Consider the following 24,436-nt stretch of genomic DNA (forward strand, 5'->3'; position numbering starts at 1 on the left):
TACTCCTGGAAATGCTTAGAGGACCATATGTAGCACCAGGGATTAAACCCCAGGTCAGCTGGGGTTTGGAAGAAAGGAAAGAAAGGATGTAAGAAAAGCATATTAGCCCTTCTATACTTTTTGTTTTTGCTTCATTAATGGCTGTATTCAGGTATTACTCTTGGGTCTGTGCTCAGTGGTCACTGCAAGAGACATTCAGGGAAGCATATGTGGTATTCTGGATTAAACCAGAGCCAGTTGCATTCAAGGCAGTGACTAACCTGTTGTACTCTCTCTCCAGCCCATAGCTGTTCTATATTTCCAGTTCCCATATATAGGATTTTTATGACAGTAGGTTCTCAGGTTTGGTTCAGGGTAGGACATCTGTCTTACATGTAGGAGGTCAAGAAAGAGTTTGATTTAACCAAAGTTGCTTGGGAGATAGCTCAATGAACTGAGGCTCTGCATTGATCCTTGGCACCACGTAGTCCCCAGAGTACTGGAAGAGTTACCCTGAACACCCAGTTGGGAGTAGCCTCTAAGAAGCACTTGGTATGGCCAAAAATTGAAAACCAAACCAAAACCCCAGAGCCCTACCAATTAAATGAATGTGATCCTTCATAGTGTCCCAGATGCTTAGTGTGATCCCAGCAACACTGGTGTTTGTGATTTCTGTCATCACAAGAATCAATGTGCACCCTGCCAAGCACTGTAACTAAGCGTGCAACTCCTGTGAACACTGTAACTAAAGAATAGAAACATCAGGGGCCTGAGCGATAGAACAGCGGGTAGGGCGCTTACCTTGCACTCTCGACCTGAGTTAGGTCACTGGCACCCCACATGACGCCCCTGAGCATCGCCAGGTGTGGTTTAAAAAGAGACCAAAAAAAAAAAAAAAAAAAAAAAAAAGAATAGAAACATCGATTTCTTCCTTGTGAGTTTTGGTTGTGTCCAAGTGAAGGAGTTCTTAGTTTTTAGTTAGCAACAGCAACCAAGAAAAGGGAAGGGGGGGAAAGAGTGAAAAAACAAGAAAGCAATAAAAATACAAGCTGGGCTGGAATGGTGGCGCAAGTCTGCCTTGCCTGCACTAGCCTAGGAGTACTGCGGTTCGATTCCCCCCCACCCACCCCCGCGTCCCATATGGTCCCTCAAGCCAGGAGAGATTTCTGAGCGCATAACCAGGAGTAACCCCTGAGCGTCACCGGGTGTGGCCCCAAAACAAAACAAAACAAAAATAAAAGCTGGTTAGGGTCAGAGAGATAGCACAGCGGTAGGCGTTTGCCTTGCATGAAGCTGATCCAGGATGGACAGTGGTTCGAATCCTGGCATCCTATATGGTCCCCGGAGCTTGCCAGGAGCGATTTCTGAGTACAGAACCAGGAGTAATGTGACCCCCAAAACCAAAACAACCTCCCCCAAAAAACAGAAAACAGTCTGGATGTCAATTAAAAAGAAAAGAAAACCCCTATTCCAGCCAAAATGTTATATTTTCTTTCATATGCAGATGCAATATTTAAAAGATTCTGGGGGGTCGGCGCGGTGGCGCTAGAGGTAAGGTGTCTGCCTTGCCAGCAATAGCCTAGAACGACCTGACTGCGGTTCATCCCCCGGCGTCCCATATGGTCCCCCAAGCCAGGAGCAACTTCTGATCACATAGCCAGGAGTAACCCCTGAGCGTCACCGGGTGTGGCTCTCCCTAAAAAATTCTGGGATGGGGCCGGAGAGATAGCGTGGAGATAAGGCATTTGACTTGCATGCAGAAGGACAGTGGTTCGAATACCGGCATCCCATATGGTCCCCAGAGCCTGCCAGGAGCTATTTCTGAGCGTAGAGTCAGGAGGAACCCCGGAGCACTGTCGGTTGTGACCCAAAAACAAAAGCAAAACAAAAAAGATTCTGGGATCTCTTATCTTGAGAGAGAGAGAGAGAGAGAGAGAGAGAGAGAGAGAGAGAGAGAGTTAGTTTACTATACCTTCTGCTATTGTATTAATGACTTTATTGGAGATACAATAATTTTCACAAATATACTTGCTACTGAAATTTCTCTTTTCTTTTCTTCTCTTCCATTTTATTTTTTTAGTTTTTCTTTCTATTTTTTCTCAATAATTCTGCTTTCCCTTATCTTGAAACAAATGTATTATGATCAGTTATGTCAACTATGTGATGCTTTTTTTTTTTTAATTTTTCAGGCCACACCCATTGATGCTCAGGGGTTACTCCTGGCTAAGCGCTCAGAAATTGCCCCTGGCTTGGGGGGACCATATGGGACCCCGGGGGATCGAACCGCGGTCCTTCCTTGACTAGCGCTTGCAAGGCAGACACCTTACCTCTAGCGCCAGCTGGCCGGCCCCGTGATGCATTTTTTTTTAAATAAAAATAAAGATTCTGGGATGACATTCAATATCAGAGAGGAGGGAAGGGGCTATGATGGTGAAAGGGACTTGAAGGTTGATTTTTGTTGTTGTTGATGTTTTTTGCCGCCCCCCCCCCAGCAGTGCTCAGAGCTTATTAGCTCTCAGAAATAGCTCCCAGCAGACATGGGGGAGCATATGGGATGCTGGGATTCGAACCACCATTGGTCCTGGGTCAGCTACTTGTAAGGTAAACACCCTACCACTGTGCTACCTCTCTGGCCCCTAGTGCTGATTTTTATTTAGAAAATAAAACATACTTGTATATCACTTTTTTTGTTTGTTTGTTTTTTGGGTCACACCCGGCAGCGCTCAGGGGTTCCTCCTGGCTCCACACTCAGAAAAATTCCTCCTGGCAGGCTCAGGGGATCATATCTGATGCTGGGATTCAAACCAATGACCTTCTGCATGAAAGGCAAACACCTTACCTCCATGCTATCTCTCTGGCCCCTTGTATATTACTTTTAATTAAAATTATTTTAATAAATTAAAATTTAACAGATTAAGTTCAACTAGATTCTGCTTAACTCTTTCATTCTGCTCAACTTGAACTTTTCTCTTTCCTTCCTTCCTTTTTTCCTTCCTTCCTTCCTCACTCCCTCCCTTCCTCACTCCCTCCCTCCCACCCTCCCTTCCTCCCTCCCTCCCTCCCTCCCTCCTTCCCTCCCTCCCTCCCTCCTTCCCTCCCTCCTTCCCTCCCTCCCTCCCTCCCTCCCTCCCTCCCTCCCTCCCTCCCTCCCTCCCTTCCTTCCTTCCTTCCTTCCTTCCTTCCTTCCTTCCTTCCTTCCTTCCTTCCTTCCTTCCTTCCTTCCTTCCTTCCTTCCTTCCTTCCTTCCTTCGCTTAGGGGTTACTGCTGGCTCTGTACTTAGAAATCACTCCTGGGGCCGGCTAGGTGGTGCTAGAGGTAAGGTGTCTACCTTGCAAGCACTAGCCAAGAAAGGACCAAAGTTTGATCCCCCAGCGTCCCATATGGTCCCCCCAAGCCAGGGTTGATTTCTGAGTGCTTAGCCAGGTGTAACCCCTGAGCATCAAATGGGTGTGGCCCCAAAACCAAAATAAATAAATAAAAATAAAAAAAGAAATCACTCCTGGCAGGCTCAGGGGACCATATGGGATCAAAGCTGGGACAGCTATGTGCAAGACAAATGCCCTACCTGTTGTGCTCTCTCTCTGGCCGCGAAACTCTCTTTTCTGATTAACAATCTGCATGCTTCTGCAGATACTCTTCCTTTAGTTCACAGAGAAAAAAAGTCATCCCAAATTAAAAATATCAGTCTTGTGTGTGTGTTCAAAAAGTTACATTAGTGGCTGGAGAAATAGCACAGTGGTAGGGCATTTGCCTTACACGTGGCGAACTGGGACAGACCAGGGTTTGATCCCCCGCATCCCATATGGTCCCCCTGAGCTTCCAGGAGTGATTTCTGAGCACAGAGCCAGGAGTAACCCCTGAGTGCCATGGGTTGTGGCCAAAAAAGAACAACAACAGCAACAACTCACAACATATTTACACACAATAAAATCAAATGGATAATTGAAGCAGCCAAGACCTATGTGATAGTATCTGAAAACAAAGGAATTATCATGGTTAAAAATACATGAAATCTTCCAAAGTGGTGGCACAAGCGGTAGGGCGTTTGATTTACAAGTGCTAACCTAGACAGACCAAGGTTTGATCCCCCGGAGTCCCATATGGTACCCAAGGCCAGGAGCCATTTCTGAGTGCATAGTCAGGAGTAACCCCTGAGGGTCACGGGGTGTGGCTCCAAAAGCAAAAAACAAAAACTAAAACAAACCATAAAATCTTGGGGCTAGCCCGAGAGATAGCACAGAGGTGTTTGCCTTGCAAACAGCCAACCCAGGACCTAAGGTGGTTGGTTCGAATCCCGGTGTCCCATATGGTGCCCCGTGCCTGCCAGGAGCTATTTCTGAGCAGATAGCCAGGAGTAACCCCTTAGCGCCACCGGTTGTGGCCCCAAAACCAAAACCAAACAAACAAACAAACAAAAATCTTGGGGCTGAAGCCGTGGTGCAAGCTGTAAGGCATTTTGCCTTGCATGTGTCTGACCTAGGACGGACCTTGGTTCGATCCCCCAGATGGTCCCCCACACCAGGAGCGATTTCTGAGAGCATAGCCAGGAGTAACCCCTCATTGTCACTGGGTGTGACCCAAAAAGCAAAAAACAAACAAAAATACCAACCATGAAATCTTGTCAATGTTTTAAGTTAATATTATTAACAGCTTTTAATATTATATATTAAAATTTGCTTAGCATTGTTTCTTGTGCATCTTGCTACACTATTATTCAACAAATTTTAGATTGTTCTCATGTTACCCTATGGGATTCCTGGGATTGATCTATTTCTACCTCGCTCAGTATATGTCTTGTTACTCATTGGTTGGAAACATCTTTGAATGCAGCACCTTGGACCACCTGGTCCCACCTCCAGTTATGGTTGGGAGGCAGACACCCTCTTACGTTTCCAGACCTCCACGGAACTGGTTGCTTCTAAGAAGTTAAGGACAAACGTGGGGGAACGCCTGTAAATCTGTGTGTGTGCAGAACTTTTCTCCCTCCACTGCCCCCACTCTTTCCTTTTTAGGCACTGTGATTTGTGGTTTCCAATTCTGTTCCTGAAGGGGTATCATGAAATCACTTTACTTTCTTTCAATTACCAGTTCTAATTAGAGTGATTATTTCCATCTATAGAAAAAGTATCAATCTTCTCTCTGACAGTCAACATCTTAGCTCATGATCTATATGTGAACTATTCACTTGATCTCACTTACAGTGTCTGTCATATTTGCTTCTTGAATATGATTAAGATCTGATCTAATTTTCAGATGGAGATCTGAATCTGAGTAAGAATGATATTCATTCTTCTTTAATCTGTGAAATACTTGTTTTCTGTGTAGGAACATTGTTGGTTTACAATATAACATGTAAACTGTCCAGGGCCGGAGTGGTAGTGCTAGAGGTAAGGTGTCTGCTTTGCAAGCGCTAGTCTAGGACAGACCTCAGTTCGATAGCCCGTCGTCCCATATGGTCTCCCAAGCCAGGAGCGATTTCTGAGCGCATAGCCAGGAGTAATCCCTGAGCATCAAATGGGTGTGGCCCCAAAAAACAAAAACAAAAATAAAAAAACAAAAAAAGTCATAGCATGTAAACTGTCTACCTGTGCTCAGAAAGTATCTTCATTTTTGGCTTGTAAAATACTTCTTGTGGAAGACTGATGAAAGAAATCAATTTTATTCATGTAACAATACACTGTATTTTATTTTTATTATAATTTTTTATTTAATTAAAGAACCATGGCTTATTGATAGTTGAGTTAGGCATATTATTATTATTTTTGTTTGTTTGTTTTTGGGCCACACCCAGCGGTGCTCAGGGGTTACTCCTCGCTGTCTGCTCAGAAATTGCTCCTGGCAGGCACGGGGTGGGGGGGGACCATATGGGACACCGGGATTCGAACCAACCACCTTTGGTCCTGGATCAGCTGCTTGCAAGGCAAACGCCGCTGTGCTATCTCTCTGGGCCCTAGGCATATTATATTTTAACACCAATTCCACTACTAGTGTTAACTCCCAACACCAATTCCTATATTCCATCATCCCCCAAACACCAGTCCTCTTCCCCCCACCCCCTGCCAGCCATGTTGGTGAGTACATTACAAAGTTCAGTGGTTACAGCTTAGATCTCATGTTTTTAGTCTTGTTGACTCTGTGCTCTGGATGTATACTACTCTCTCTTATTACTAATATAATCGAAGCCTCAAACCGTTTCGCTCATTACTGTATTACCTTCTTCCTACCTTGGGAAATCTTCATTTTTAGAATGTGGTTCTTGGGGCCAGAGGGATAGCACAGTAGGTAGGGCATTTGCCTTGTACGCGGGCTGACCCAGGACCAACCTGGTTCTATTCTCAGTATCCCAGATGGTCCTCCCAAGCCTGCCAGGAGTGATTTCTGAGTGCAGAGCCAGGATTAGCCCCTGAGCACTGCTGGGTGTGCCCCCCAAAAAAATGTGTTTCTAGTTTTTTATTATTGGATTTTGAGAATTCTGTGGTGCTTGAACTATTCCAGGCATCACTTCTGGTGGTGCTTGAGAAACCATATGTGATACAATCATTTGTGCTAGCAAAATTTTAGCACTAATTGGCCTGCATTTTTTTCATTTAACTTTATTTGATTTATTCTATATCTCATAAAGTCAACTTTTTTTTTTGTTTTGTTTTGTTTTTTGGGTCACACCCGGCAGCGCTCAGGGACTACTCCTGGCTCTATGCTCAGAAATAGCCCCCTGACAGGCTTGGGTGACCATCTGGGTTGCTGAGGATAGAACCAAGTTGGTCCTGGGTCAGGGGAACCATATGGGATGCTGGATTTGCATGCAAATTCTGCATGCAAGGCAAATGTCTTACCTCCATGCTATCTCTCCGGCCCCCAACATTTATTTTTGTTCCTTAGCCATACTCAATTATGCTCAAGGACTGCTCCTTGCCATGTTTTGGGGACCATGTGAAACCACATGGGGATTGAACCTAGGGCTCCTGCATTCAAAACATTCCCTTCAGCCCTTTAAGTCATCTCCAGTCCCAAAGTCAACTTCCTAAAACTAGAATTAGCTAGTTCTCCCAGGTTAATATCCTTTAATAGCTTCATACTATATTTAGAATAAAAGATTCACTTACAAGTCCTTGCATAATTTAGTCTCTTTCCAGATCTCCAAATGATCTCTTTAAATAATTAAGATTTAATCTCAATACCACTTTGATCTCTGAATTCTTGAAATAAACATCTTCTCCTTCCAGTTAAGATTGTGTCCTGAAATTCCCCCCAATCTCCCACCACATACATTCTTTTTTTTTTTTTTTGGGGGGGGGGGTCACATCCAGCTGGCTCTATGCTCAGAAATCACTCCTGGCAGGCTCAGGGGACCATATGGGATGCCGGGTTTTGAACCACAGTCCTTCTGTATGGAAGGTAAACGCCCTACCTCCATGCTATCTTTCTGGCCCCTCCCACCACATACATTCTGAAAGAACAGAAAATGTGAAGTCTTCTCTTTTGGAGCTCAATTAATAAGTCATCTCACCATTACCTGTTTTATACTAGTATAAAACAGCATTGTGTTTTATACTAGCGTTTATACCTGATCTTTAGTAGAAAACTTACCATAGGGAAGGGAGGTGGGGAAAGACAAGAGGATGGTACTTGGACAATAGTTAAGAAAAGTGAACATGATGAAATGGGTGGTCCTGGAATGTGTTATGCATGAAACCTTATCATGGATGGTATTATAACCATAGTGCCAAAAATTTTGGGGGGCCTCACCCAACGATGCTCAGGGGTCACTCCTGGCTCTGCATGCAGAAATTGCTCCTGGAAGGCTTGGGGGCACCATAAGTGATGCCGAAGGTTGAACCAGGTAGGCCGTGTGCAAAGCAAATGCCCTACTGCTCTGGTCCCCTAAAATATTTTTTCACTATTTTTTTTGGAGGAGGATCAGGGGTTTGCTTCTGGCTTTGTGTTCAGGAATTACTCCTGGTGGGGCTTGCCAGATCATATGGGATGTTGGAGATCCAACCTGGGTCAGACATATGCAAGGCAAGTACCTAATCACATCACTCTGGTTTTTTTTTTGTTTTGTTTTGGTTTTGGTTTTTGGGTCACACCTGGCAGCGCTCAGGGGTTACTCCTGGCTCTATGCTCAGAAATTGCTCCTGACAGGCTCAGGGGACCATATGGGATGCTGGGATTCAAACCACTGACCTTCTGCATGCAAGGCAAATGCCTTACCTCCATGCTATCTTTCCAGCCCCTAAATTTTTTTTTTGTATCTACATTTTATTTATTTACTTTTCAGTAAGCTTAAATCCTTGAGGGGTACAGCATCACACGGATTCTATGACCGATTGCCTTAGCAGGAAGGTTGCTTCGGAATTTGGCTCGAACCATGCCACTGTTTCCATGGGCACGGGTTACCTTTCCCCAGATCACTCTGGTTTTGTTAGGTTTGCCACCAGGAGTTACAGTGTTGTTCTTTGCTTTGTACACATAAGCACATCGCTTGCCCAGATAGAATTCAGTTTCATCCCGAGCATAAACACCTTCAATTTTAAGAAGAGCTGTGTGTTCCCTCTGGTTTCGGAGACCCCGTTTATAGCCAGCAAAAATGGCTTTAGACCACAGCCTTCCAGCCATGTCTGTCTCCTAATTAGTCCGGGCCTCCACGGGAGTCCAAGATGGCGGAAAGAGAGAGCCCCTAAATTTTTTTAAAGTGTTTTGCTATTGTCCACCTTAGTTGTTCACTATTTCCTTCACAGCACTTATTATGGTTTTAAATATTTTATCCATCCATTTTCTCAAATTTTCCATGCCTACCTATCAACCTATGAACAGTGTCCTCAGCTCTCTTGTGTGGAGCCCACAGAGAACATTCCAAGGGGGTATTTGCTGACTGAATGAAAAGAAGTGCAACATCCCATCCCTAGTTTATCCCAGGAACGTTGGTTGTCTCCTTCTACTCTACTGGAGTACAGTCCTCTCTCTCTAGTCAGGGCGAGTCCCTCCCATCTCCTCAGGAAACAGCTCTAGACCTCAATTCTTTCTCCAGCAGAGAGTTCTTTCCTACCGATACACGCATGTTGCAATTCAACAATCGCCAGTGAGGCACCCTAAAAAAGTTCCTCTCTGAATGGCTAAAGAAATTGTGGTATGGGGCCGGGCGGTGGCGCTGGAGGTAAGGTGCCTGCCTTGCCTGCGCTAGCCTAGGACGGACCGCGGTTCGATCCCCCGGCATCCCATATGGTCCCCCAAGAAGCCAGGAGCAACTTCTGAGCGCATAGCCAGGAGTAACCCCTGAGCGTCACAGGGTGTGGCCCAAAAACCAAAAAAAAAAAAAAAAGAAATTGTGGTACATAGACACAATGGAATATTATGCAGCCGACAGGAGAGATGAAGTCATGAAATTTTCCTATACATGGGTGGACATAGAATCCATTATGCTGAGTGAAATAAGTCAGAGAGAGAGAGAGAGAGAAAGATGCAGAATGGTCTCACTCATCTATGGGTTTTAAGAAAAATGAAAGACAGTCTTGCAATAATTTTCAGAGACAAAAGAGAGGAGGGCTGGAAGTAACAGCCCACTTCATGAACCTCACCACAAAGAGTGATGAGTTTAGTTAGAGAAATAACTACATCGGCGAACTCTCCTAACTATGAGAATGTATGAGGGAAGTAGAAAGCCTGTCTAGAGTACAGGTGCGTGTAGGGTGGGGAGGAGGGAGATTTGGGACACTGGTGGCAGAATGTTGCACTGGTGAAGGGGGGTGTTCTTTGCATGACTGAAACCCAACAACCAATCATGTTTGTAATCAAGGTGTTTAAATAAAGATATTAATTCAAAAAAAGTTCCTCTCCTCCAGGCCTTCTCCTGGGTTGTTTCTGACGTTCTTCTCTAGGATCTTCTCAGGGAGTCTTTCAAGGTGCCAAGGTCTGGTCCCAGGGAAGAGAGGGGATCCTCTTGAATGGAGGTCGGGACGGAGGGGTCGGGCTGGGGGAGCGAGGTTAAGGAGAGGCCGGGGATGCGGTGGGGAACGCCGAGGCGCGGGTCCGAGAGCCCGGGGTCTCTGTGACGCGCGCCGCACGGTCCTCAGCGAGGCAGGGCGAGCGCCCGCGGCTCGTGCACGGAGGGGCCGGCGCCTCGTTCGCCCCCGCGCGCTGTGGCCTCTCTGCGCCTGCGCGGCCGTGGCCGGGCACCCGCCGGGCGAAAAGACCAGCCCGCGGGGTAAGACTTGGCAGCGGCCGGGAACCCGGAAGTTGACCTTTCACCCGGAAATGGTTTCTGGGCAACATGGCGTCGCTGGTGCGAGTCCTTGTGAGTAAAGGAGCGACTTCCTTACGGCCGCTCGCGGGACCCGGGGTTGGAGTCGCGGGGCGTTGGGCACGGCAGGGCGGTGTCAGAGGGGGCTCCGTGCCCCCGCGTGACTGTGAGGCTGTCTGCGTGCGGGAGGTGCACGTGAGAGCGGTGGAAGGGGGGAACTGAGGCTGTATCCCTTGACGTCTCTTGTCTCGGGGGGGGGCGAGCAGGGGGAGCGTGACGTGGGCCTCGTCGAGACCAGCTTGTCAGGTCTCGACCGTCTCTTGATGATCATCTCATCATTATGACCACTTGGTGGGGTGACTCCTTGGAATTTTGGGAGGCCTGGGTTCCAGTTCTTGTGCTGTCTCGAGTCTCCCTGTGAAAAGCGAGGCTGTTCAACACAGCCCCTTCGGATTCCAGATGCTTCTGTTGTTCTCGACCAGTCTAGATTACTAGAGGAATTGAAAAGACCAATGTCTTGTCTTTTCCACGTTACTCACGATGTCATAGTCCCCCGCCACAGTTTGAATGAATGAAGGGAAAGCTCCTGGACTTGGCCACCCATACAGCAAAGCGGTTGCATTTCTTGTCATCCAGTCTGGATCCTGACCTCTAGGATTTACAGGAGAAAGCGAGTTGGTAGCAGAAAAATGCTAGGAGGACACACAGCATTTCGCTTCTATTCTTAGAGTGATGGGAGAGTTTGTAACTTCAGCAAGTTTTCAGAAACTGAATTAAGGACACTTCTTTCTAGGGGCCAGAACGATAGTAAGTGGACAGGGCACTTGCGCCTGTCACTCTGAGAACCAGGGTTCTATTCCCGGCACCCCATATGGTCCTTTCAACCCACCAGGATTAATTCTTGAATGAAGAGCTGGTAGTCAGCTCTGAACACAGTGGTAGGTGGCCCCCAAACAAAACGAAAACCAAAACAACAGTAAAATAATCTTTGCCTTACAGAGTGGGCAGTTCGGTTCCTGCCTCTTTGGAGTTTTAATTTTGTACCTGTGTTTCATTTTTATTTTTTCGTTTCTGATCACGCCCAGTAGTGGTCAGGATTGAACCAGAACCCGGGATTCTGTATTCAAAGCCTTCCTTACTAGCTCTTTAAGCCACCTCACGGACCCTTTTCTAGTGTTTGTCATATAGCAGGGGTCTCAAACTCACGGCCCGTGGGCCGTTTGCGGCCTTCCGTACAACATTTTGTGGCCCGTGGCCGGATTATTCGCTTACCGAATAATCGAATAAAAATCGCATTAGTAAGAAAAAAAATCGCATTAAATATTCTCATACCCCGAGCAGTTCCGTTCGGGGTATGCAAATGGTTAATGCGATTTTTTTTTATTTTTTTTATTTATTTTTTATTTTTTATTTTTTATTTATTTATTTATTTTTTTGGTTTTTGGGCCACACCCTGTGATGCTCAGGGGTTACTCCTGGCTATGCGCTCAGAAGTTGCTCCTGGCTTCTTGGGGGACCATATGGGATGCCGGGGGATCGAACCAAGGTCCGTCCTAGGCTAGCGCAGGCAAGGCAGGCACCTTACCTCCAGCGCCACCGCCCGGCGATTTTTTTTATTAACGCAATTTTTTATTGCGAATATTAGGTAAGCGAAATCCCTTATGTGGCCCTGCCTCACTCCGACTTTGCCTCCTGCGGCCCCCAGGTAAATTGAGTTTGAGACCCTGTCATATAGGATGCCAGGGATCAAACCCAGTTTGGCATGTGCAAGGCAGACACTGTACCTGTTATGCTATCGCTCCAGCCTCCGAAATGAACACTTTGATTTTTCTTTTTGTTGGAAGTTAATTTCTTGTTACTATTATTAGTTGAATCCTTTGCCTGTTTATTCTTTCCTTATCTCCCTTTCTAGGTAAAGTCAAGATTCGATAAGGATCACTTTATATATTGTGATTCCTTAATGACATTGTGTACTTTATTTTAGTTATTGTGATTTACAGTTTTATAATACTGTTGGTGGTAGAGATTTGCACATACAGCATTTCAATCCCATTCACCGCCAGATGCCCATTTCCCTCCACCCTTGCTTCAGAGTCCTTCCCTCATCCCTGTCTTACTATCCCCACTCCAGTCCCTACATCCACTATTTTTTTTTTCTATAGACAAGTTTTTAGATTTTATTGCTTTGGGGTATTTGTTGTTCCTTTACAATGGGTTTTTATGTTTTACGTATAAGAGATTGTTCTGTGTCTGTTTCTTTCCTTCTGACTGACTTCACTCAGCATAATAACCTCCAATTTCATCCAGAAAGTGTTAAATTGCCTGATTTCATCTTTTCTTATAGCTAAGATTTTCTATAGCTTCTTTATATACATATTTATTCTAGGGCACTAGGGTTATTTCCAGATTTTGATTATAGTGAATAGTGCTGCAATAAACATAAAAATGCAATGTTTTCCTTAATGATTGTTTTTTGTTGTTTTTATTTTTATTTATTTATTTATTTTTTTTTGGTTTTTGGGTCACACCCAGCAGCGCTCAGGGGTTATTCCTGCCTCCAGGCTCAGAAATCGTTCCTGGCAGGCTTGGGGAACCATATGGGATGCTGGGATTTGAACCACCGACCTTCTGCATGCAAGGCAAACGCTTTACCCTCATGTTATCTCTCGGCTCCCTAATGACTTTTTATTATTATGTAGCAAGTCAAAGAGGAAACTTTTTTTCCCTAGGCTAGTCAAGTGAAGCAGTGGGAGTGGAGAAGGAACAAAGAAATCTGTAACTGGCTGTGATCAATTAATAGTAAAAACCACTGCACTCGGACCAGCCAGGAAACTTTCTTTTTTTTTCTTTTTTTTCTTTTTATTAATCATTTACTAGCGGGTCCCGGAAGGAAAGTGGTTTGAATCCCAGCATCCCTTAAGGTCTCCCGAGCCTGCCAAGAGAAACCCCCGAATGTCATCGTACATGTGTAACCATGTGTACATGTGCAAGTCAAGCAAACAGTAGCTTCTAGGTCCCATGAAGACGCGGGGAAACTTAGAGCTAAAGCAAAGTCTATTCTTCGACAAGTTTGTTTCCCCAGAGAGGGGTGCACTGTTCCCAGAGGTACTGCAATACCAGGTCGATGCGTGGAGTGGGCCGAGCAAGCTCCTCTTCTGACTCCCAGCTCCAAAAATCCATTTAATATATTGTCTTCGAATAGAGGGCGTATCAGATATTAAACTGATAAGAACAGATACTACACTTGATCTTAGCCAAAAGGCCGAGAAGCGATCAAGGAAACGTTCTTAAGACTAGTTGTAAGTGGCAGTGACCATGAAAGCAACATAATTATTGATCATTCACTCTGGCTCTGGAGAGGATTTGGATTTGGTACTCAGCACCAGTACTGTTTGAGAGCACTTGGAGGGATCATAGGTTCAGGGATCAAAACTGGTGCTTCCCACATGAAAAGCATTTGCTTCAACCCCTGGAGATATCTCCCTGTGGGAGGGGCACCCCTGGCAGTGCTCAGGGCTTACTCTTAGCTCTGCACTCAGGAGTCACTGTGGCTGTGCTAGGAATCACCTGGCATACTGGGGATCGGCACTCTCCAGCCCCCAAATTTTTCACTATTGATGAGTCTATGTCTATCTTTTTTTTTGTTTTTGTTTTTGGACTACACTCAGCAGTGCTCACTCAGAAGTGCTCACTCAGAGGTTACTCCTGTCTTTGTGCTCAGAAATCACTCCTGGCTGGTTTTATCTTAAGGGGTTCAAGGTTTTATATTTTATAAAATCTTTGATCAATTTTGATTTTTTGCATATGATATAGATTTAATTTTAATTTTATTAGTATTTTCCTTGGAGGAATAATATTTATATAGCAATCTAGATTGGATTAATACCAACTTGATTTCGATACTATGGAAACACATTGATTCTACTTAGTTTTATTTATTTTATGCTGTTATTATTCAAAATCGTGTTTGTTTATTGTTTGCCCATCAAAAACAGATGAATATTGATTGATTTATGCAGTTGTCATTTAAAAATTAATTTGCTGGGTGTCCGGAATGATAGCACAGTGGTAGGGCGTTTGCCTTGCACGTTGCTGACCCGGTATCTACCGGGGTTTGATCCTGGGCATCCCATATTACCAGGAGTAACCCTTGATCACTGGTGGGTGTGCCCCCCCAAATTAATTTGCTGGGCAGGAGAGATAGTACAGCAGGTAGGGAGGGCTTTTAACTTTTTAAGTTTTTTGTTTTTGTTTTTGCGTCACACCGGCTGTGCTCAGGGGTTCCTCCTGCCTCCTGGCTCTGCGCTCAGAAGTTGCTCCTGGCAGGCTCGGAGGATCATATGGGATGCTGGGAATTGAGCCGGGGTTTGTCCTGTGTTGGCTGTATGGAAGGCAACGCTTACTGCTGTGTTAATGCTCTGACCCAACTCTCTAAGGTTTTATCAGTATACTTGGTTTCTACATTTCTACATGTGGATTTAAGTTATTGTCATTTCTTTTTCTTTTTCTGTTTTTTGTTTTGTTTTGTGTCATAACTAGTGGTGTTAAGGGTTCTCTTGGCTCTGCACATACAGCTGGGTGTGGCCTCAAAACAGGAATTACTCCTAGCAGTGGTGGGAGGGGGGAACGGCCATATGGAATGCTGAGGATCGATCCCCATTCATCTGCAATGCAAGGCAAGCGCCCTACCTTCTCTACTAGCATCACTGCAGCCCCACAGATCTCATTTCTGCTTGATCTATGCCTTAGTATTTGCTACAGAATTGATGTGCTTTGAGGGGCCAGAGAGATAGCATGGAGGCAAGGTGTTTGCCTTGCCTGCAGAAGGTCTTTGGTTCGATTCCCGGCATCCCATATGGTCCCCTGAGCCTGCCAGGAGCGATTTCTGAGCATGGACCCAGGAGTAACCCCTGAGCGCTGCCAGGTGTGACCCAAAAACCTAAAAAAAAAAAAAAAAAATTGATGTGCTTTGAAATTCTCTGTGTTTTTGTTTATTTAGAAAGTCTTCATTTTTTTCCTCCACTTTTGAATGGTAGTTTTACTTTTTTTGTGTTTGTTTCTTGGGCCACACCCAGCAACGTTCAGGTTACTCCTAGCATGCTCGGGGTGGGGGGACCATAAGGGATGCCGGGGAATCGAACCCAGGTCCAAAACGCCCTACTGCTGTGCTATTATTCTGGCACCATGAATGGTAGTTTTACTTTATATAGATTTTTCTTGACAGACTTTTCCCCCCAGCATTTTGAATATATTTTCTTAGCCTCTATTATTTCTGAGGAGATATTAGCTGTCAATGTTATTGAGAATTTCTGGTACTTGAGTCACTTCTCTTGCTGCTTTCAGATTTCTGTCTTTGTCTTTCAGCAGCTTGTGTGTGAGGTCTGAGAGAGTGCTTAATAGGCTGATCATATGCTTTTCAAAATTCAGGAGACCTTGGTTTGAACTGTGATATCTCATACCACATGTGGTCCTCCAGTACACACGGGAGTGACTCCTGATAACTGATCTTGGAGTAGTCCCTGAGCACTGTGTGGTGTGGGCTCTAAACCAAACCAAACAAACAAACAAAAAAACTACAAAACAAAACAAAAATCAATAGCTTAATTATGGTATGTCTATTGGTGGATATCTTTTTTGGAGTTAATTGGTCTCTTTGGGGCCAGAGTACAAGTACAAGTACAGTGGGTAGGGCATTTGCCTTTCACGTAGATGACCCAGGTTCAGTCCCTGCAACCCTATAGAGTCCCCTTAGCCCTGCCAAGAATGATCCTTGAGTGCAGAGTCACTGGTTGTGACCCAAAAACAAACAGAAACAACTAAACAAAATTGGGCTTGTAAAAAATAAGAAAAAAAAAATTGGGCTTGTAGATTTTTGGATTGTTTTTCATCAAAATTTTTAATTTTGTTTTGTTTTTGGATTACACCTGGCAGTGCTCAGGGGTTATTCCTGGCTCTCCACTCAGAAATTGCTCCTTGCAGGCACGGAAGACCATATGGATGCTGAGAATCCAACTACCATCTGTCCTGGGTCAGCTGCATGCAAGGCAAAAATGCCCTCCCACTGTGCTATCTCTCTGGCTCCTGTTTTTCATCAAATTTAAGATGTTTTCTGTCAGTATTTCTGTAGATAATTTTTCCTGTCCTTTTATTTTTCTCATCTCTGATACTTCTGTAATACATATAATATATAGGTTGGCATATTTGATGGTGTCTTGTAAGTCTTTTAAGCTCTGTTAAAATTATACTCTCGGGGCTGGAGTATACTCTTGGAACACCGGATATGGCTCCCAAACACAAACCAAACAAACCAAACCAAAAATTGTGCTCTTGTACTTTTTAGTCACCCAAGCGAGATTCAAGGGACTTTGAGGGCCACTACTGGCTATCAGGTTAGCAGTTCAATGATAGGACTAAAGATATGGTGCTGCTTATTTTCTGCAGTGCTGTGGATTACCCAGGCCACAATCCATTGATGCTTAGGTGGCCATGTGGTGCCAGGGATCGAAACAGCCAAGCATGTGCTCTAATCACTATACTACTGTACTATCTTCTGGTCCTATTTTTTTTGCTTCCAGTTTGTCAGGTTGGATAATCTCAATTGTCCTCTTTCATAATCACTGATTATTCTACAATTATTATAGAGCTGCTATTAAGTCACTCTAATTGAATCATGTTCTTAACTATAGAATTTGTTTCAATCTTTTTTTTCTTTTCAGAAACTTTATTGATTGATTAATTGGTTTCTGGGCCACACCCAATGGTGCTCAGAGGTTATTCCTGGCTCTACACTCAGAAATCGCTCCCGGCAGGCTGGGGCACCATATGGGATGCCAGGAATCGAATTGCTCTCCTCCCGGGTCAGCCACATGCAAGGCAAACGCCCAACCATTATGTTATCTCTCTTTATAATTTCTCTCATCAATGTTTTCTATTTGGTGAAATTTCATTTGCATACGTGGTTGGAGTTCTTTAGACTTATTTTCTTTCAGATCTTGAAGATATTTAAAATAGCTGTTTATGGAGAAATAACACAGCAATAGGGCATTTGCCTTGCATGCGGCTGAATGTGGACGGACCTGGGTTCAATTCCTGGCATCCCACATGGTCCCTCGAGCCTGCCAGGAGCGATTTCTGATTGTAGAGCCAGGAGTAATCTCTGAGCACTGCTGGGTGTGACCCCCAAAAATCACTTCCGGTTTCCTCTTTGATTCTGGAGACCAGCTCTTGCCAGGTATGGGGTTTGGGGAGGCCCTATACCAGAACCTTTCTCCCTAGCCTGGGGAGTGCTGGGAGGCTTGGCAGGCCCCCAGCCGTCCTTGTCTTTTTCCCCTGACTCCAGGCCTTCCCTGGGTGCCAGCTCAGATGGCCAGAAGTGGGTTCAGCTGGACTCTTAGTGGTCCTCAGGTTCCCCCTCCCTTCGTACTCCAGGGGGGAGGTGCATGGGGAGGAGGGCGGGCAGACATCTGGCTTCCGATTTCGTCCTTGATTCTGGAGACCAGCCCTTGCCAGGTATGGGGTTTGGGGAGACCCCATACCAGAACCTTTCTCCCTAGCCTGGGGAGTGTTGGGAGGCTTGGCAGGCCCCCAGCCGTCCTTGTCTTTTTCCTCTGACTCCAGGCCTTCCCTGGGTGCCAGCCCAGAAGGCCAGAAGTGGGTTCAGGTAGACTCTTAGTGGTCCTCAGGTTCCCCCCTCCCTTCGTACTCCAGGGGGGAGGTGCATGGGGAGGAGGGCGGGCAGACATCTGGCTTCCGATTTCGTCCTTGATTCTGGAGACCAGCCCTTGCTAGGTATAGGGTTTTTGTCCCCTGGACTTCAGTCTTTCCCTGGACACTGGTCTAGGTGGACTCTATAGGGGTCAACAGGCTTTCCCCCTATTTCTCCCTACACTAATGGGAATGCACTCTGGGAGGAGGGCAGGCTGTTCTAACACTGGTTTATATTGGGACAGTCAGTGGAAATTTTTTCTCTTTTCTTTCATATTGATATTATTGTGTGCATATATTCTATATATCCATAATATTCATCTTGTATTGGGACCTTGATACTGCCCTACAAAGCTCATTTCTAATATTTTACTGCCTCAGTCCCAACCTTTACTTACCCCCATCCTCCCATGTAGGTGCAGCTAATGACATGAAGCTCACCACATAGAATGATAAGTGCAGTTAGAGAAATAACTACACTGAAAACTATCATAACAATGTGAATGAATGAGGGAAAAAGAAAGCCTGTCTCGAGTACAGGTGTGGGTGGTGTGGGGAGTGGGTGATCTTGGAAATTGGTGGTGGGAATCCTGCACTGGTGAAGGGGGGTGTTCTTTACATAACTGTAATCATACAAGTATAATTATATTTGTAATCACGGTGTTTAAATAAAGATAATTAAAAAAAAAAAAGAAAATCACTCTTAGGGCCCAGAGAAATAGCACAGTGGCGTTTGCCTTGCAAGCAGCCGATCCAGGACCAAAGGTGGTTGTTTGAATCCCGGTGTCCCATATGGTCCCCGTGCCTGCCAGGAGCTATTTCTGAGCAGACAGCCTGGAGTAACTGCTGAGCACCGCCGGGTGTGGCCCAAAAACCAAAAAAAGAAAATCACTCTTAATGGGCTTTGGGATTATATGGGGTGAGGGAGAGTGAACCTGGGTCAGCCTTGTGCAAAGCAAGTTTCTAACCCTTTGTACTATTATTGCTCTGCCCCTTTAGTTTGTTATTTGATCAGGTTTTTTTGTTTTGTTTTGGTTTTTGTGTCACACCTGGCAGTGCTCAGGGGTTACTCCTGGCTCTGCACTCAGAAATCACTCCTGGCAGGCACAGGGAACCATATGGGATGCCGGGATTATGGATGTTCAGATTCGAACTGTTTGTCCTGGGTTGGCGGCATGCAAGGTAAACGCCCTACAGCTATGCTATCTCTCCAGCCTTGATAGTTTGTTTTTTTTTGTTTTTATTTTCTTGGATTTTGGGTCACACCTGGTGGTGGCTCTCAGGGTTACTCCTGGCTCTACACTCAGAAATCGCTCCTGGCAGGTTCAGGGGACCATATGGGATGCCAGGATTCGAACCAACCTTCTGCATGCAAGGCAAACGCCCTACCTTCATGCTGTATCTCCGGCCCCGGATTTTATTATTTTTTTTGTGTGTTTGTTTTTTGGGCCACACCCGGTGATGCTCAGGAGTTACTTCTGGCTATGTGCTCAGAAATTGCTCCTGGCTAGGGAGACCATATGGGAAACTGGGGATTGAACCAGGTTCCTCCTGGATCTGCCACGTGCAAGGCAAACACCCTACTGCTGTGCAATCATGCTGGCCCCTTATTAAGGATTTTTTTTTTATTTGTTATTGATCAATTCGACTTCATCAGCCAGCCATACAGTTTACAGTTGCCTCTATTTGTTCAAGCAGTGCTCTGGGACAATCACCTTAATGGTGTGAATGCTCACATGGACAGTTGTGCCATGTGCTTTCTCCCACTGGTTTTTGGATGGGATGAATTGCATGTTGTATGTCTTCACTTTTTAAAATAATTTTTTAATTGAATCACTGTGAGATACACAGTTACAAAGTTGTTCACGATTTGAGTTTCAGTCATACACTGTTCCAACACCTATCCCATAACCAGTGCACATTTGCTGCCACTGAGAAGGATTATCATGCATATCATTTTACATCCTTTCAGTATCAAGTTCTTGTCTTGTCCAGAGTGATCATTTCCAACTATCATTGTCTTTTTTTTTGGGGGGGGGGCACACCCAGCGATGCTCAGGGGTTACTCCTGGCTATCTGCTCAGAAATAGCCCCTGGCAAGTATGGGGACCATATGGGACGCTGGGATTTGAACCAATGACCTTTTGCAGAAAGGCAAATGCCTTATCTCCATGCTATCTTTCTGGCTCCCCAACTATCATTGTCATGGTGATCCCTTCTTTGCCATAACTGCACTCCCCTACTTTGCCAAACTTCCTACCATGGACTAGTCTTCCTGGCTCTTGTTTCTATTGTCTTTGGATATTTTTAATGTTTTATATATTTATATATTTTTAAATCCGCAATTGAATGCAATCCTATGTCTACCTCTCTCCCTATGGCTCATTTCACTCAGTATAATTGTCTTCATATCCATCCATGTATAAGCAAATTTTTAAAAAAGTTTTTGGGTCACACCAGCAGTGCTCAGGGGTTACTCCTTGCTCTCTGCTCAGAAATTGCTCCTGGCAAGTTTGGAGACCATATGGACCATATGGGTTGCCAGGATTCGAACCACCAACCTTCTGCATGCAAGGCAAATGTCTTTATCTCCATGCTATCTCTTCGGCCCCCTTATAAGCAAATTTTATGACTTAATTTTCCTAACAGTTGTGCATTATTTCATTGTGTATATGTGCCATAATTTATTTATTCACTCATCTGTTCTCAGGCACTTGATTTCTTTCTAGATTCTGGCTATTGTGAATAGTGCTGCAGTGAACATAGGAGTGCAGAGCATTGTGCTTTTAGAGTATATTCTTATATATTTTAGAGTGTATTTCCAGTATTGCTGGGAATCCAAATTTCTAATTTTTGAGAAATGTGTAGACTTTTTCCCAAAAAGACTAGCTACTCAACATCAGTAGTGAATGAGAATCCCTTTATCAATGCATCTGTGCCAGCACTGGTGGTTCTTGTTCTTTTTGATTTGTGCCGGTCTCTGTGGTGTAAGATGGTATCTCATTAGTGAATTGGAGCATTTTTTCATGTGCCTTTTGGCCATTTGTATTTCTTTGAGAAAGTTTCTGTTCATCTCTTTGCCCTATCTTTTTTTTTTTCTTTTGGTTTTGGTTTTTGGGTCTACCCAGCAATGCTCAGGGGTTACTCCTCGTTCTGCGCTCAGAAATCGCTCCTGGCAAGCTTGGGGGACCATATGGGATGTCGGAATTCGAACCACTGTCCTTCTGTATGCAAGGCAAACACCTTACCTCCATGCTATCTCTCAGGCTCCCACCCCCCACCCCTTTTTTTTGTTTTTGGTTTCTGGGTCACACCCAGCAGCACTCGGGTTACTCCTGGCTCTGCACTCAGAAATCACTCCTGGTAGGCACGGGGGATCATATAGCATGCTGGGATTCGAGCCACCATCTGTCTTGGATTGGCTGTGTGCAAGGCAAATGCCCTACTGTTGTTCTGTTTCTCCAGCCCTGCCCCATCTTTTTTTTTTTTTTTTTGGGTTTTGGGTCACACCTGGCAGTGCTCTGGGGTCACTCCTGGTTCCATGCTCAGAAATCGCTCCTGGCAGGCAGGGACCATATGGGATGCCAGGGATCAAACCCGGGTCTGTCCGGTTGGCTGTATGCAAGACAAACGCCATACCACTGCACAATCCCTCTGGTCCCTTTAGGCTATCTTTTTAATATGTTCTGATTATTTACAATGGTATAAACAAGCACACACTCCCAAGTGCACAGATTCAATAGAGTATTGACTACAGAATTTTCAACAATATGAAAAAAAAGATTAGCTGTTTAAGATATTCAGTTTGCCTCATCTTTTTTTTTTTTTGAGGGGGGGTCACATCTGGTGGCACTCAGGGGTTAATCCTGGCTCTGTGCTCAGAAACGCTCCTGGCAGGCTTGGGGGACCATCTGGGATGCCGGTTTTCGAACCACTGTCTGTCCTGGGTCGGCTTCATGCAAGGCAAATGCCCTACCACTATGTTATTGCTCCAGCCCCTCACCCCATCATTTTTTGTTTGTTTGTTTTGGGTCACACCCATCGGCTCTCAGTGGATACTCCTGGCTCTATTTTCAGAAGTCCTCCTGGGAACCTCAGGGGACCACATGAGATGCTGGGATTCGAACCAACGTTGGTCCTGGGTCCGGCGCTTGCAAGGCAAATGGCCTACCACTATGTTATCGCTACGGTCCCTCGCCCCATCATTTTGATGGTGACATTTTACTTGTCTCAGCTGTTTGGAAAGAGCAGAAGACAGAATCTTCTTGCAAACATGGAAAAGTGCATTGAAATACTTTTTACCAGTCTTGCTTTGGTCAGAAGCACAAAAGGACTGAACTTCATTTTGACTGTTACCACTTCAGGGAAAAGAGCTACATGATGTTACTTCCATTTCTGGAAATTTACAGAGGTTAAAAATTTCTTTCTCTCTCTCTCTCTCTCTCTCTCTCTCTCTCTCTCTTTTTCTGTGAAGCAAGATAGTTTTTTTTTAAACTTAGAAAGATGTGAAGGGAGCAAGAGGAAAAGTGTGTTCAAGTGTTCAAGAGAGAACACAGGCGTCTTCTGAGTAGAAATAGGAAAGCTTAGAAACTAGTTAGATTCATGTTAAAAGGAGCATATAGATTTGAAGAGCAAGCTAGGTTTACAAATGTTAACACCTTTCTCCACTTCTCCCAAGCCCCTTCCTGTGAGGAAATGGAAATTTAGATTTAATTTAATATTTATTGAACTGAACATTCTACAAGATACATTTGTTATGTATTTAAAATCCTGAGAAGTAGAAACTTTATTTTATGGAAGAGGCAACAAAGGCTTCTAGTTCACGAACAGTGGCTCTAAGTCAAATCATGTTTTTTTCTGATTCCAAGTATGTAGCTCTTTCCGCAATACTATGTTGTTTTGGTTGGAATCAAGAGTTGGTCATAGAGTGTTAGAGCTTTCTAGAAAGTATTTGGAGATTTTCCTTTGGCCCTTTCTGCCATAAATAAGCGTGGAGCCAATATTTGGGTTGTGTAAGTTCAATAGTAGCCCTATTGTTTATAGTTTTTCAGCCTTGGGAAATTGTTACTTAACTTATCCATACCTAAACTTTTTTTCTGGTTGAATTTGGTCATGCCTAGAGATGCTCAGGATTTTGGGACCATCCCAGCTCAGTGTCTGGAGATCATTGGGTGCTGGAGATTGGTGTTGGAGATTGATGCTCTCTAGCCCTTTAAGTTCTATTCCTGCCTTCCTGGGAGCCGGGAGTCAGGCAGGAGGAGGTTTGGCAGGCCCACGCCATGCCGGAGGCCTGCTTGGCCAGGCCTAGGGGGGGTGCGGGATGTGGGTAACCCCAGCACCCCTCTGCCGCCTTGCTCCAGATCTCCAGGGCTTCCCCGGGCCACACCCCTGGGCAAGCCGGTGAGTTGGGTCCCTTGGTGGAGCTTGAAGGACCCTAGGCCTTCCCCCACTATCCATGCGGCTCCTTAGGGAGGGTCTGGGTGGGGCTCTGAACTTCTGTTCTCCCAGCTTCTTGAAGGATCTCTCCTTCCTGGGAGCCGGGAGTCAGGCAGGAGGAGGTTTGGCAGGCCCACGCCATGCCGGAGGCCTGCTTGGCCAGGCCTAGGGGGGGTGTGGGATTTGGGTAACCCCAGCACCCCTCTGCCGCCTTGCTCCAGATCTCCAGGGCTTCCCCGGGCCACACCCCTGGGCAAGCCGGTGAGTTGGGTCCCTTGGTGGAGTTTGAAGGACCCTAGGCCTTCCCCCACTATCCATGCGGCTCCTTAGGGAGGGTCTGGGTGGGGCTCTGAACTTCTGTTCTCCCAGCTTCTTGAAGGATCTCTCCTTCCTGGGAGCCGGGAGTCAGGCAGGAGGAGGTTTGGCAGGCCCACGCCATGCCGGAGGCCTGCTTGGCCAGGCCTAGGGGGGGTGCGGGATTTGGGTAACCCCAGCACCCCTCTGCCGCCTTGCTCCAGATCTCCAGGGCTTCCCCGGGCCACACCCCTGGGCAAGCCGGTGAGTTGGGTCCCTTGGTGGAGCTTGAAGGACCCTAGGCCTTCCCCCACTATCCATGCGGCTCCTTAGGGAGGGTCTGGGTGGGGCTCTGAACTTCTGTTCTCCCAGCTTCTTGAAGGATCTCTCCTTCCTGGGAGCCGGGAGTCAGGCAGGAGGAGGTTTGGCAGGCCCACGCCATGCCGGAGGCCTGCTTGGCCAGGCCTAGGGGGGGTGCGGGATTTGGGTAACCCCAGCACCCCTCTGCCGCCTTGCTCCAGATCTCCAGGGCTTCCCCGGGCCACACCCCTGGGCAAGCCGGTGAGTTGGGTCCCTTGGTGGAGCTTGAAGGACCCTAGGCCTTCCCCCACTATCCATGCGGCTCCTTAGGGAGGGTCTGGGTGGGGCTCTGAACTTCTGTTCTCCCAGCTTCTTGAAGGATCTCTCCTTCCTGGGAGCCGGGAGTCAGGCAGGAGGAGGTTTGGCAGGCCCACGCCATGCCGGTGGCCTGCTTGGCCAGGCCTAGGGGGGGTGCGGGATTTGGG

General features: G+C 45.8%; 2 protein-coding genes and 1 non-coding gene across 4 annotated transcripts in view; 1 reads left to right on the forward strand and 2 right to left on the reverse strand.

Annotated features, from left to right (window-relative positions):
* Positions 1 to 8,218: 8,218 nt before the first annotated feature.
* LOC126017484 (60S ribosomal protein L35a) lies at positions 8,219 to 8,645 on the reverse strand. The gene has a single exon (XM_049779427.1). It carries the CDS (start codon positions 8,594 to 8,596, stop codon positions 8,264 to 8,266), a length of 333 nt encoding a protein of 110 aa, XP_049635384.1. The 5' UTR covers positions 8,597 to 8,645; the 3' UTR covers positions 8,219 to 8,263.
* A 1,563-nt stretch (positions 8,646 to 10,208) lies between these two features.
* LOC126017412 (ubiquinol-cytochrome-c reductase complex assembly factor 1) overlaps positions 10,209 to 24,436 on the forward strand; it is a 132,479-nt gene continuing 118,251 nt past the window's right edge. For both annotated transcript variants that reach the window (XM_049779333.1, XM_049779334.1), the window contains exon 1: positions 10,209 to 10,271. In XM_049779333.1, the coding sequence (XP_049635290.1) occupies positions 10,248 to 10,271 (24 nt within the window). In that variant the 5' untranslated portion in view covers positions 10,209 to 10,247. The remainder of the gene's footprint in view (positions 10,272 to 24,436) is intronic.
* Positions 13,301 to 13,491, reverse strand: LOC126019525 (U2 spliceosomal RNA). Its single transcript, XR_007499197.1, has one exon. It is a non-coding gene; the product is annotated as a U2 spliceosomal RNA (small nuclear RNA).

This window comes from Suncus etruscus, chromosome 9 (assembly GCF_024139225.1).
Source record: "Suncus etruscus isolate mSunEtr1 chromosome 9, mSunEtr1.pri.cur, whole genome shotgun sequence".
In the NCBI taxonomy this organism is placed as follows: Eukaryota; Metazoa; Chordata; class Mammalia; order Eulipotyphla; family Soricidae; genus Suncus; species Suncus etruscus.

Bases quoted from the DNA above. Each gene is read 5' to 3' on its own strand.
- LOC126017484 (XM_049779427.1), bottom strand. From the start codon at position 8,596: ATGGCTGGAAGGCTGTGGTCTAAAGCCATTTTTGCTGGCTATAAACGG.